This window comes from Lonchura striata, chromosome 1 (assembly GCF_050655825.1).
Source record: "Lonchura striata isolate lonStrDom1 chromosome 1, ASM5065582v1, whole genome shotgun sequence".
Classification (NCBI taxonomy): domain Eukaryota; kingdom Metazoa; phylum Chordata; class Aves; order Passeriformes; family Estrildidae; genus Lonchura; species Lonchura striata.
Genome location: NC_140703.1, coordinates 115336393 through 115350995, shown reverse-complemented (window position 1 = coordinate 115350995; position 14603 = coordinate 115336393). Strand labels below are relative to the sequence as shown.

Here is a 14603-nt window from a genome sequence, read left to right as displayed (position 1 = left end):
TTCCCTCACGTGTAAAGTAATTTCCAGAGTGAAAGATGAACTCCAGATTCATCTGGAGTTCATGTGAGAGGACACGCTTTGGGTTTGCAGCTGGGCACAAAAATGATGACCTGGCTGGTATTCCATTAACTGGGCACCTAAATATCCTTCAATTCAGAATCAGAGATTAAAATTAATATTCTGCAAAACCTATGGTCTGGCACAGGGTCCACACTTTTTGAAGATTGCCTTGTTTTCATGTTTTTTGACATTTTAGCTGATGGAAACTTTCCAAACAAAATTCCATGGGCAATACTTCCATGCTAATTGCTTGGAATATGTTTTACACCTATTTTTTGGGATGTGAGACATTTACTTTTTTGTCTCTAGTCTGCTGCCCAGGAGTTCTTCCACCATGAAGAACTTCTAATGACACCTTTTTGTTTCCTAGAAAAGTTTCGGCTGAGAAGAAAAAAGAAGGTGATTTGGAAAACTGGCAGAGGAGTGGCAGTGAAAATCTGGGATACATTCCAGAGGAATTGTGGAACACAGAGCAAAGCCCAGGTGAGTGTAAGCTGGTGAATCACAACTTGTCAAATTGCTTTTCAACATGGGACTTTTGGACAATAGGTCAAGCAATTAAAATTATGAGGTTTCACAATATTTAGTGAAGGACTTGTGTTTTTCCTGACCTATCTGGAAGATTTTTAATTTTTTAGAGGAAGATCCTCCAACTATATTGTGGAAACACCCAAGTTCTTTGAAAATTTATTTAACTTTAGTCCTGGGTTTGTTTTCTTAAATGCCTTTGTTCTTCCAGTTGTCTTCTGGGTCCAGATGTGGGAGGACTGGAGTTTCATACAAGCAGCAATTTAGGCAATATTTTGCAATTGGCCTGTGAAAACAAAAGAAAACCCACCACTGCCAACATGCACACAAAAAAAAGAAACCAAAAAAACCCAAAGACAAGAAGGAAAGAATAAAGGCAGTTAGTGAACTATTATTGTACTGATAAATGACTAAGTAAGCATTATAAATTCTTGTCCTTAAGCACAAAGACTCTTCAAAAGCAAATGTAAATCTCCACCAAATCGTTACCCTCCACTTGCATTTATAACCACATTATTCTCAAAACATTTAATCAAACACTTAATGGCATAAAACTATTGTGCAGAGTCTATAATCCAGGAACATATCCCTTCCTCTCTGACAAATAAGCGGTGAAGAAATAACTACAGGGGAAAGATTTTGAGAGTATGTAGTATTATAAAACACAGCAGTTATAAACAGTAAAATTAAGTTAATCTGGACAAATCGATTCCACAGAGTTCTAGATTGGCTTTTTTCATATTTGTTTGTGTTCTGGGTTGACCTTGGCTGATCACCTCCCTTCTCCACTGACCTGGGTATCTCCAGGACTGTTTCCCTCACAGTTTCTCACTCCCCTTTCCCAGGTCCTGCTGTGCTGGGTTTTTTTTACCTTTCCTTAAATATGTAATGGCAGAAATGCCACCAATGTCACAGCTCAGGCAGGTCCCACCTGGAACTGCCTCTGACACTGGGGCAGGTCCTGGTGTCACCTCACAGAAGCCACCCCTGCAAACTCCCTCAGTAAAAAAAATCTGGCCATGTTAGTCCAAAAAATTGGCCTTAGTTTTGCTCACAATATTAATAATTCATATTGTTAATTAATAATTAATGCTATTAATATTAGCTATTGTGGTTCCTGCCATGGTGGACACTGAGTAACTAATCTTTTATATTCTTGTTGCAGGAATTGCCTCTCTTCCCCCAATGATTTCCAGGTTTGCAGGCCCCGATGACAATTTGCACATCAGTTCTGTACCAAAGGTAATGCTGATATCTTGAATATCTTGACCTTTTTTTTTTTTTCCTTTTTCACAGAGTGTATATTGTGCTAGAGCCAAACATAGATTTTGGGGAGGTAAACAACTAGAAGTCAATTAGAGCTGTAATTGAGGAAGTGGAATGTCCCTTCAGCATTCTTGGGTATATTTTCCTTCAGACTTGAAGGAGATGTGGGTCTAAGATGGGGGCACTCTGAAGGTGAGGTTTGGGGTTCCTTTGCAATCAAAATCTAGTGTAGAGAGAGTAAATAAATGTGCATTTTCTCTCAATTATTTCTTGACTATGTTTTCCTATATACTAAAAGTTGCTTCAATCAGGAACTTTACACTGATCTTGAAACCTTTGGCATCTCAGCAGTAGGAGCTGGGAGGGAAAGCAAACACCCAACACCCAGTGCCCCCAGAGCTGTGCCCCTTTTCCTTGTGAATAAAATGTAAAAAGAAGAGCTCAGTGTTTGTTCCTCCACTGGTTCCATTCTCAGTGGCCTCCTTCTGAAGGCTGGAGCTGCTCTCTCTTAGCTTCCAGCACAAGAGAAATGTGAATCTTAATTTATGCCATATTTTCATAAAATCCATTTAGCACTTCCAGAATGGTTTTTGCCAATATTCTCTTGAGAAAGTGGCAGTGATGAGGTACTGAGTTCACTCCTCAACGCAGTGATCACTCATTTATTTCTGAAGAGCTGCTTCAACATGCACAAAGCAGAAATCTGTCTTGGGGATGACATTGCACAATAAATCACAGCAGAGTGTGAGTGTGTCAACTTCTTTTGGCACACAATGAAATTTAGGAAGCACTCAATCAACAATTAAAACAATGATCACATAATACGAGTACAAAATAACAGCAATGACACTGATGCATTTGTGCCTGGTAGTTATGATGGTTGACATTAATTACTTGTCAAACAAAATACTATTAAAGCAAAGCTGAAAATTCTGAAAAAAAAACCAAACCAAAACAAAAAAACCCACAAAAAAACAACCTGTGGAGGCATCAGTGTGGATCTATAACCCCAAGCAACACTTTCAGAGTTTGGAGTTCTTGTGAACAGGATTATGGGCTTTTTTCAGCTCCTGAACACACAAGATGGGGCCATCACAATATACTCAGAAGCCCTGTTCAAACTGACAAATAATTTGTCTTCAAAGCCATTTTTAGATTGCTAAATATTCATCGAAATGGAAAATAATTAAATAATTTTCACCTCTCGATTCTCTCTTGGTGTTTTTCAAGAATGTGTGTGCAGCTGTTGATGGAGGTAGAAGCCACCATGACAGAGTTTTTATATTGTCCAGGGAGAACTGGTTTAAAAATAATAAATATTTCAATTTTATGTTGTGTTCCTCTGATGGATTCGAAGTTTCCCTGGCTACTTGATCTTCTAGGCCATCTAAGCCAGGATTTCATGGGGAGCCTGCACCTTTCCTGTCTCAGATTGAATCAGGAGAGTGAACATAAGCTGTGCTTCCATGCATGGGGCACGTGGTGTCTGCTCTGACACCAGGAAGGGTTGTGCTGAGCACCCTGGACACATTTCAGGGCAGGATATTGACTCCAAGAGGCATCTGGATGTGGCACCTGGGGACATGGTTTAGGGGTGGTGATGGTGGTGGTGGGCTGATGATGACTCTGGATGATCTGAAGGTCTCTGCCAGCCTTGGTGACTCTGGGATTTGGTGGTTCTGGGATCCTTTTGGGCATTTCCCAGTGCCTGGGTGCTCATTGATAATTTGTGGGTACTGGTTGGGCACTGTGGTAGCATTAAGGCATCAAATTTGGGTGTTCCCAGGCAGTTCCATCCACTGTGAGAATAATAATGCTGTGAGTGGGGACCATCAGGAGACTGGGTTGACTGTCCTGATTCAATCTGAGACAAGAAAGGTGCAGGCTCCCCATGAAATCCTGGCTTAGATGGCCTAGAAGATCAAGTGGCCAGATAAACTTTGAATCCATCACAGGAACACAACATAAAATTGAAATATTTATTATTTTTAAACCAGTTCTCCCTGGACAATATAAAAACTCTGTCATGGTGGCTTCTACCTCCATCAACAGCTGCACACACATTCTTGAAAAACACCAAGAGAGAATCGAGAGGTAAAAATTATTTGTAACTATTTTCCATGTGTTAGATGAATATTTAGCAATCTAAAAATGTCTTTGAAGACAAACTATTTGTCAGTTTGAGCAGGGCTTCTGAGTATATTGTCATGGCCCCATCTTGTGTATGCAGGAGCTGAAAAAAGGCTGCTGAAGGTTTACCCTAAATTGTGGATTTGCAGTCCGTGAGTTAATTTTACCACAACAAATACAGAGTAAAACACTTCTCTGTTTTAGAGAGAGAAGTGTTTTCCTTTTACATTCATAACCTTCCCTGTTAAGTGCACAATACAGGTTTTCTCTCAAAAGGTGTTCCTGGATATTTTCCAATAAAGTTCAATCACCACTGATGCCAATGTATTGCCTAATAACCATTGTAGTGCTCTTTCATTACATTTTTGTCAAGTAGGTGAAATCAGATGTTAACTTATTTAGCTGTTTGCTGGATAGTGCTGGAATCAAGCAATTTGTTCAGAAACCACCTGCCTTCCTGCCATCTTCCAAGCACAGAAAGTTGTGATTCTCAGGCTTTCCTGCCTGGAAACATTCCCAAAGACTTTCATCTTTATTCTCTAGGGCCTTTTAGGAAGAAGTAGTGGGGTAAAAAACCCAGAAAACAACAGGAGGAAGAAAAGTTATCCTGAGACTTTTTTCCATAGTGAAGGAGGTCAGGAAGGGGTGGACTCCAATAAATTACTTCTCTCTCCCTGGGTAATCAGGAAAAATGAGCAAAAGTCCTTGCAGTGCTTCTTTAGAGGTCAAGAAGAAGGAAGAAGGAAGAAAAATCCAGAGCCTCCCTGAGGAGCAGGAAGTCCATCTACTGATGGAAAAATTGCAGCAATAAGATGTAAAACCTTATCTCTGTGTCTCTGAGGGTAAGGGCTTCAAATCTGATCCTTTTTGTTCCAAATGTAAAAAAAGTTAGAATTTGAAATTATTTGGGAGATTGAAGGAGACCTCATATCACAGGTTTTGCTTCCTCAGGATTTGTTACCCATAGACCCAGCTGGGTACAAACCTGAAGTCCCTGGTGTGTGTAATAAAAGATGACAACAGAAAAACACCGAGCTCAGCTTTTGGCCATTCAAACTCTTTGAATCAGAAACTAATGCAAAACGTCCACAGAAGATAAATGCTGCCCAGTAATTGCACTGATCAATTCACAACCGGAACAAAAGGTTTGGCAAAGAACAAGGGAGGAAAATCAAAGGTGTGTGAGATGTTTAAAAAATGATGAGTAACAGAACCAATTATTGAGCTGAGGGAAAAATGAGCAGCCACTGGAAGAGGAGGCCAGAAGCATCAGTCAGAGGTGCTGGAAGGTCTTCATTGTGATGATATTAATTGAGAAAAGGTCAAACTGAGAGCAGAAGTGCAGGCTGCTGTTTAATTGCAAATGTAGCTCCTGTCAGGGATGGGCGAGTGTGATCCTTTCTCCCAGTATTGGGGCTGAGCTGCCAAAAAAAAATGGGTTTTAGAGGCCAAAATTCCACTCAGGGAACTGTTGCTGTCAAGGCAGGATGGGAATGAAGAGACTGATCAGAAGCTGCTGAGAGTAAAACTCTGGTTTATTCAAAATACCCTGCTCTTTTATACAGAGCTTCATGAGGACCAACTCCATTGGTTCTGAAGTGAAAACAACTCACCCCACTGGTGCAAAGTGCTTGATGCACAGTGATAGAACTTAACTATAAACAATGTGAAAAACAAGAGAGATAGAGAGAATTATTTACATTCTTCTCCACCTCTTTCTCAGGCTTCTGCCTGGATAGAAACTCTCCGTTTCTCTCTTAGACTGAATCTGAGACCCACAGGGAACAGTTCCTCATTCCCTGACCCACAGTGCTCCTTCCAAAACCCAAGGACAGTGAGGGGGATTCCCTGCCTGGGATTTTGCAGATTTTGGGGCAGTGCCACCTCCAAGGAACTCTGCTTTCCAAGTTCCCACAGAAGGAGCTCTGAGGATTGGACAATCTCCTAGAGGAGCTTCCTAATTAGCTGATTTAATTTGCTACAAAGGTCTCTGTGGTAAATCAGGAGCCCATTCCATGAGGGTGTGAATGCTCATTTCCAATTTGCTGCACTCATCCCTGCTGTGACTTCAGCACAGCTCCAGGAAGCTTCCACAGCCTCACTCCTCCTCCCCAGTCCAGAGTGAGTCATGGCTCCCTTAATGGGGAAGGATCTATTTTTCTTCTTAACTACTCCAAGTGACACTCTATAAACTGAAAATATTATTTAGCTGTGCTTGTGGTTTTAGACTGAGAAGGAAATGAATGATGAATTGCAGCTCCATTTATTGCCCCATATAGAACTTCTCTGACTCTGAGGGTTGTTGGAAAGAAAAATTAAGCTATCAAAATTGAATTAAAAGGTCAATAAATAGAAAAATAAATCGATGAAAGCAAACAACTTTACCCCTGCAGATGAAATGGACTGCAGATATGTCATGTTATGATATCTATTGGTTAGCATATCTTGATTAAGAGAGCAATAAATATTGATGATACAGATAAAGAAATGGCAGGTGCAGTTTACAGATTTTTTTCTGCCAAATGTCTGTTGGAGAAGGGGAGGAGTTAAGGCATATGGGTGGGATTAACCCATGAAGAAACAAGGGGGAATTTCCAGGCTGTATTGAATGGCAGGGAAATGTGCTGAGTGTCCAAAAAGTTGACAGGATGGAACTGGTTTGTTATGTGAAGTAATGATGCATCTGAATTACTTTATGGGTATCCACAATTTATGGGGATGGGTGTTTCCCTGTAAAAGAAGTGAATTTAGAATCAAAATTGAAAACTAAGGGCAGGGTGAGAAATAACCTTCAGAACCAGAGAGCTGTGGCTTTACCCCCCTTATTTTTTGTTCTGTTTTTGCTAGCCCAGTGTGTGATGGCATTAAGTCACATTTGGGAGCACTCCTACCACATGAATGCCAGCACTTTGTTCTAATGCAGTTGGACTTGAATATTTTTTGGCTGGCTAATAGCAAGCCTTCAGTTTATCAGGAGGAGCTGCCATCCTTCAGCTCAGTGCTGAGATCAGAGTTTCACAGGACCCATCATTCACATCACTGCTGTCACACGGGGTGCAGAACTGACTGAAACATGCTTGTAAGAACAGAAATCCTTCTTTCATTGACTGAAGATCAGTATTCAAAACACCATGGAAGGATTCAACCATGAAACCAGATGATACACACTCAGTTTACCTTCTGAGTCACCCATATGTTGCTAGCTCCCTTTTTGTCTGGCTGAAGAGCTGGAAGAGATGAAAAGATCTGTGCTGCATCTGTTTCCCCAACCAGACCAACAAACTATGTGAAGCTTTTCCCAGTATTATAATCCTTTTATAGTAATCCCTGTGAAAAGGCACTCAAGGCAGATGATAAATCAACAGGGAGGCTTTGAAGCATGTGACTGTTAGATATCCATGGTTAACTGGATGCCAAGCTGGTAGTACAACGAGATTTAAAACTATGTAAAAGAAATGCTGATGTTAGCACATCCTTCCTGATGGGGGAACCACCTCAGGAACTCATTCCTGTGATGTTGTGCTGTGCAACAAACCACTGGAGATGGGTTTTTCCCCCTTCAATCTGTAGGGTGTAATGAGTTATGAAGCCATTTGTCCTCAGACTAGGACTGGCAGGACTAGTAGAGCACTGAATTAATCTAAAGAGGAAACAACTTTGAAATCAAAACCAAGCAGGGGATCCAGCAGGTCAGGGTGTAAATATGAAGTGGTTGTTGTGGTCCTCCTCCTCTGCATTATTATTTTTAATGTGTTGTATGAGATCTTCCATTGCATTCAGCAAATGAGTTTTAGGTCAGTGACCAGCAGCCAGCAGCCTCTGTTTCAGTGAAGTGCAACCTCAGGAAGGCTCTGCTGCTTCAGAAAAAGCTGCCCAGAAAATGGGCCGGCACACAGCATGAGCTCATTGAAATTAATGAAATTATTCATTAATTGATACTGGAGCACAATAAGGATGAAGTAGAAGTAACTTTAAAGCAAATATCTCTGAAAGATGCTGCAGGACAAGGGTGAACCCTCATGGACGTCAGCCCCACCCTGGGAGCAAACTCTGCTCAGTTCCTGCTTTGGTGGTGAGGAGAAGTGCCATGACAGACAGGGGCAGGATTGGTCCTTCCTGAAGATGGGATTTTTAAGGAAAAAGAGCCCTGGTGGGATTATCCTTTCCCCAGTGCTCTCATGGGGCTGCCTGGATCCAGCTGCTGCTCGTCCTCTGGCTCCCTGCTGTTTCAGGATCATATAAAAACCTAGATCAGAGAATCTCAGACTGGTTTGGGTTGGAAAGGATTGAAAAAATCATCCAATTCCAACCTCTGCCATGGCAGTGACACTTTCCACTGTCCCAGGCTGCTCCAGCCCAGTGTCCAACCTGGTCTTGGGCACTGCCAGGGATCCAGGGGCAGCCACAGCTGCTCTGGGAATTCTATTTCAGGGCCTCCCCACCCTCAAGGGGAGAAAATTTTTCTTAATATCTGATCTAAACTTGGAATTTTTCAATTTGAAGCCATTCCCTGTGTGCTGTCCCTCCATCCCTGGAAATTGTCTCTCTGCAGCTTTCCTGGGGCTCCTCCAGGCCCTGCCAGGCCACCCTGAGCTCAGCCCAAAGCTTCTCCTGTGCAGGTGAACAATCCCAGCTGTGCCAGCCTTTCCTGCCAGCAGAGCTGCTCCATCCCTCTGCTCATCCTGGAGCCTCCTCTGGGCTCTCTGCAGCAGCTCCAGCTCCTCCTGGGCTGGGACAGGGCTGGGGCAGCTCTGCAGGTGGGATCTCACCTGTGAGACAGGGACACAATGTCCCCCACAAATCTCCTGTAGCATTGCCCCCAAATCGCCCCAAAACTTCCTCTTTCCACAACACTGCTGGGTGAACTTTCTGATTTATGTCTTTTTTTCCTTTAGCAAATCTGGTGCAATAGAATATTTTTCTGCAGCAAGTTCTGGGAAATATTCTCACCTCAGTATTTTTCTAAGCATGGGATACAAAACATGACCTGTTTCAGGGAGTTTTAGAGACAGGGTGTTCTTGAGCCCGTCTGAAAATTTCTGGTTACTCAGTTTTCTACTGGTTCAGTATCCTTTATTCTCACAGACCACAATATGTGGGAATATTTCCTTTCCACAAACATAAAACTTGCCTTTGGCATTTTTTCAGATTTTTTTTTCCCATTCTATTTGAAAATTCATTATTTTGATGGGAGAGGTAGTAGAGAGCTCCTCTGCTTAACACCACTGAGTTCTTTGGGCAAGAAATTAAGTGCAGCAGAGGGATCTTGGAAAAGGTCCTTGAACAGAGCCAGGCAGTGCTGTTACTTCCCAAAGTACCTCTCCTCTCTGCAAAAATAAACAGTAAAGAAGGGTAAATTTAGAAAACAGCAGCATGTTCTAGCAACAAGAAGGGATGGGAGGGTAGAGAAAGAGAGTTGTGTTTAAAACAGAAGTCAGCTGTCTTGTGAAATGCTTCTAGGATAGTTAAATTTATCCCACAGTGGTGCTGGGGCTCATTAAATACCAGAGCCATGTTGTCCACATTTGTTATCTAACATTTGCCTCCATGTGTTATTCAATAATGTATATGTACCAAATGCATAATTGAAGATGTTAACTACTGGAAGAATACCAGAGCAATCCAGACTGTACATGATTAATGCTCCAGAAACAAACCTCAGGAAAATTGGTCAATAGTTAGAGAACTGTGTTTGCCTTGATGAAACATTTCACTGAGACAAACAGTGAAATTTCCTTTAATTTCCAAGGGCTTGAGACCAGGTGAGGAATTGCAGGAGGAGGTGTTGCCACTGCATTTAAAAACCCACAGTTTTTGTTAGTCAGATGCATTTGAGAGCAATTTTTTCCTTGTCTTTTCCTCTCTAATGATATTTTGTAAAAGCACAGAAGTAATTATGATTTGAGAATTGCACTTGTTTCAGATGGGGAAAGGCTTTCCAAGGCTGCTGAGCATTTGCCCTGCTCTGATCCCACCTGTGAGAGCAGGCTGCAGCCAGTGCTAGTGGAATCCTGGCAGTCTTGGGAAGTTTAAAAAAATGTTGGCTTGGATAAACACTGAGTGCTGAGAGTGATCTTCCAGCCACGTGAAATGCTGGTGTGCTGTGATTTCTAATGGATTTGGAAGGCAAATATTCAGATTTTTTACAGCTTTAAGAGAACCAGAGGAGAAAGACCCAACATCACTTTTTGCTTCAGAGCACACAGACTGCAGAGGCCACAAGAAGTTCCCAGGCAGCAGAAGATCAGATCATGAATTCTCAGCATGTTCCATGCAAAGCTTTTGTTTTGTTCTGCTTTCCCTCGTGTTTGGATTTTGAGTGGGCTGCTGGTGACAGATTTCATTTTGCTGTCGTGCTCTGGGGTGAGGGGTTGGCAGGTAACCTCCTGAGACCCCTTGTAGGATTGCTTTTCTGGAATTGCTTGTAGCTCTCTAACTGGTTTTGCTCTCCCCTAGGTGCGGCCTCAGAGACGTACTGATTATCTGGTCAACCCAAAGAAAATCAGGAATGTGACACTCGTGTAGGATGGACTTCTCCAAGAAGTTGCTTTTTCACATGTTTGGATGCCTTCATGCAATGGAGAAAAGTTAAAACCAGTTCTCTCAGTTTAACTTATAAGTTTGTTTGTTTTTTTTTTTTTTTCTCCTCATGCAATGAAATAAAATTGCAACCTTTGTAATGATATCACAGCAAAATAATGGACATAAATGAAATTAATAGTCTGCCCTAATTGCCAAAACAATGAGTTTGATGGGGCTGTGGAAAAAGAATCCATGTTTTGGGTCTCAAGGAAATCAGCAAAACTGTCAGACAGGAATGCTATGTTACAGCAAGATCAAGGACTGGAAATGCAAGATATTTATTATTTCAGAAAAACTGGTTAATAATGATAATGGTTAATACAATATCTATGCTTTCAAACATATTTTATGTACAGCTGATCATCTTGAACTTTCAGATCAACATTTTTCCATCCTTATTCTGTAATAAAATCAAAGGAAGTTTTCATGGGGGCTGCTTCAAAATTTCTAACAAAACTATCTTTGGATCAGAAATGACATTTCTCCATTTCAATACATTATTTTCTAAGAAGTATTTGCCTTAAAATTCCATTTCAAAAAAAATCCAATCACCCATGTGCCAAAAAAAAAACCCCTTTTTTAAAAAAATTGAAATTCAAATCTCTTAAGCTGAAAAATGTAGATTTGAAACTCTTGACTTTGAAGAGTTGATGCTTGAGTGTTTTATGTCTCTGTTCTACTTATGGGCTGAGTTGTGTCACAGCAATGGTGGTGTCTGGAATTCAGTTTGAACAGTGTTTTTTCCTCAGGGAAAGAGTTGATAATGACCATGGGAAATGCACTTTACCAAAGCAACTTCTCAGCAGAGCAGATCCAGCACATGGACCATATCTAAAACTGATGAAATGTTTGGTCTGAAATTTTCTATTGTGTAATAAAAAAGTTCATGCTTATTATTTTATTTTTTTTTCTTTTACAAGAAGGCAAACTTCTTCCAGAAAAACAAGATATTTTCAGTGTACTCTTCTTTCTTCCCACTCAAAAAATTCTGAATTATTCAGTGTGCCTCACATTAATCTTTGGTACGAACCGACGTGCGTGCTCTTGAAAGAAGCCCTTGCTTCAAATCCCTTCCAGTGACACTTTGTGCAACAAAATTGAGAAATTAGCAACCTGAACTCAGGAAGGAGAAGTTGTTTTGTACATTTAACATTTGGTATCTCCTTAACTCAGACAGATTTTGTGCTGCTGGTGGCATTTTCAGCCAGTCTGTCAGAACAAGTGCAGGGTCTGCCATGTACACAAAGCTGATTCAAATTCTGACCATCTACTGCCTTTCTATCTTGTTTGCCTAAGGAGGAGCTTTAAAATTAATTTTGCAATGTTACACAGACTAAAATATAAGCAATTTACATTGTGGCATATTGAAATTGTGCTCGAAAATATCCTTATTTTGAATTAACCACTCGTGTTGAGAAACATCTCCCTTATTCTGATACCAGGATCCCTATTGCTGACATCTGCTTGTTACCACTGTAGCTGCATGCAACCAAACAGTACCTAAACACAACCAAAAATCCACTTTATTAGAGGAATGTCCATTGCATCAGAGAGGGAGGTCCAGTGTAACACCAGCCTGTGACCTAAGTGAGTAAAAACCATGGAGCTTTGGCTTTCTGTTCATGTACATTGTTAACAAACCCTCCTGGCTGTCAGAAAAGTGAAATAATCTCTAAACCCTATGAAGACAGTGGTTTCCCAGTAGAAAGTGTTGATTCATTGGGATATATTTTGCAAAGGGTTCAAGCTCTACTCCTTTGTTTACCTCCAGGACCTTATTTTCAAGCTTATCTTTAATATTATTTGGTGTCACAGCAAAGCAGCCAACCGAGAACTGAAGTAAACAATTTTTTACACTTAATCTGAATCCTTCCACATTAATTAAACACATTTCTGTGTTGATGCCATGGGCAGAGGACACAGACTGTGTCAGCAGCAAGGAGATTTCTGTGCTGGGGAGCCCCTACTGAGATTCCCAGGCTGTGCTTCCAGAGGACACCAGCAGTGCTCCCAAAATTGGTTTGCAGGCTGTGGCTGGGCCAAAGGGCTCCCTGGCACTCCTGATGAGTGAACAGTCTGAGAAGAGAAGGTTCTGATGCCTTCTGAAGGCTGCCCTGGAGCATAGGCTGGACAGAGTTAAAGAATAAAGTAGGGATATATTAAGAGGCCTCCATGGATCTACCTTGGGCAGCACAACCCAAAACTGAGCTCAGAAAACACAAAAATGGATGACCAGGATCTCTAACTTTTATCAGTTCTGCTCCATTGGCACCTTGGAGTTCATTGTCCCATTCCAGCTCCAGCCCATCAGTCCCACCCTGCTTGTTTTTCTCTCTCCAGCCCGCGCTGTTTGTGCTCCTGGGCTGAGGTTTGGATCATTTGTCCTTGGTGCCCAGCTGGAGCAGGAATTGTTTTGTCTCTGCTCTGTGCACAGAGCTCAGCATCCCATCATGTGAAGCCCAGACCCACAGACTAAAGCAGCACAGAATGTGAAAAATAGAAAAGCTCAAACCTGAGGCATCAGTTGGAGACTTCATAGCAGCCTCCCAGTACCTGAAGAGGGGCTCCAAGGAGTCTGGGAAGAGCTCTTTCATCAGGAACTGGAATGACAGGACACAGGGAATGGCTTCAAACTGACAGAGCAGGGCTGGATGGGATATTGGGAAGGAATTCTTCCCTGGGAGGGTGGGGTGTCACTTGGAACTGGTTTCCCAGAGAAGCTGTGGCTGCCCCTGGATCCCTGGAAGTTTCCCAGGCCAGGCTGGATGGGGCTTGGAGCAACCTGGGATAGTGGGAGGTGTCCCTGCCCATGACAGGGGGTGGCACTGGATGATCTTTAAGATCCCTTTCAATCCAAAACATTTTAGGATTCCTAGTGAGGCTCCAGACCTGGGAGCCACGTGGGAGCCCTTTCCCTGCTGCCAGCCCCAGTCAGACATCAGGGACAGCCCAGCCAGGTCACCCTCCAGCTGTTCATCCTGCTGGCAGCTGGAAAAGTGCTCCAAGGTGCCACACTCTCCTCAAGAACCAGCAGGAAAATGCTCCTGAACATCCCAGAGCAGCAGGAGGAATGAACACCCCCTGGCTGCACCTCTCACCCACTCCAGCAAACAAAGCTTTCTGCACAAACAGGTAGCACAGCCACGGAAACGTGCACAGTAACCAGAGTCTGGAGCTCTGTTCCCTCCCTGCCAGCTCAAAGAATGCATCCCACACAGCTCTGGAACACTCCTAACAGCGCTGGCACGAGGTTGAAAAAAAATCTCATCGTGTCCTTGGGATTTATGGATGGGGGCATTTATTTCCTTCTAGATTTGTTTGTTTGGGCATGTTGTACAGCCTGTATATCATCTCCAGTACTAGCTGTTACTTATGTTTGCAAATAGAGCTCCACAAATAACAATACATAAAATACAGAGACAATTTTCAGCTCACAGGGAATATAAAATATACAGGCACTTTCAGAAGGCACAGTAGACTAAAAATATTGAATTTCAGGCACTTTATGGAGACACCAATCTTTTGTATGCATGCATATTGATTTATAATTATGACTTGAGGGACATTTTAGTAATCTACAAGTATCCAGCTTTTTACAGCTCACAGACTGTGCACAGTTTGATAATATAAAACCCTTCCATGTTTCCTTACAAAATCTTCTAATTTGAATTCTGTGCTTGTATACTTGGGGAACAAATGCGTTGAAGATAAACAGTATTTCATGCCACAGTAAGGTTTCCTAAACTTGTCTCACCAATTTAGTATTTCACAGAAAATCCAGGCTACCTTTAATACAAAGCCACTTAAAAATAACACTTGGCTTCACAGGGAGGTTTCTTGTTTCAACAGAAGGCACCTCAGGTTTGTGTGGGCTGAGTGGAATCAACAGATGAACTCCTACTGAAGAGTACTCACAATATTGACTGAACATTTGGTTTCTTACTGATCTGATTGAACAGAGCCTCTGTTTTCAATATTTATTTGGTAGAATGTATGCTATATGGTGCTGCTAACCTAAAATGCAACATTTTTGAGGA

The 14603-nt window shown here is 41.9% G+C and overlaps 1 protein-coding gene across 1 annotated transcript in view; it reads left to right on the top strand.

Annotated features, from left to right (window-relative positions):
• The window catches only part of IGSF5 (immunoglobulin superfamily member 5), a 29663-nt gene extending 18201 nt beyond the window's left edge, over positions 1-11462 (top strand). The window contains exons 7-9 of the mRNA XM_031506336.3: positions 431-543; positions 1754-1830; positions 10441-11462. Of these exons, the coding sequence (XP_031362196.3) occupies positions 431-543; positions 1754-1830; positions 10441-10509 (259 nt within the window). The 3' untranslated portion in view covers positions 10510-11462. The remainder of the gene's footprint in view (positions 1-430; positions 544-1753; positions 1831-10440) is intronic.
• The last annotated feature ends 3141 nt before the right edge of the window (positions 11463-14603 follow it).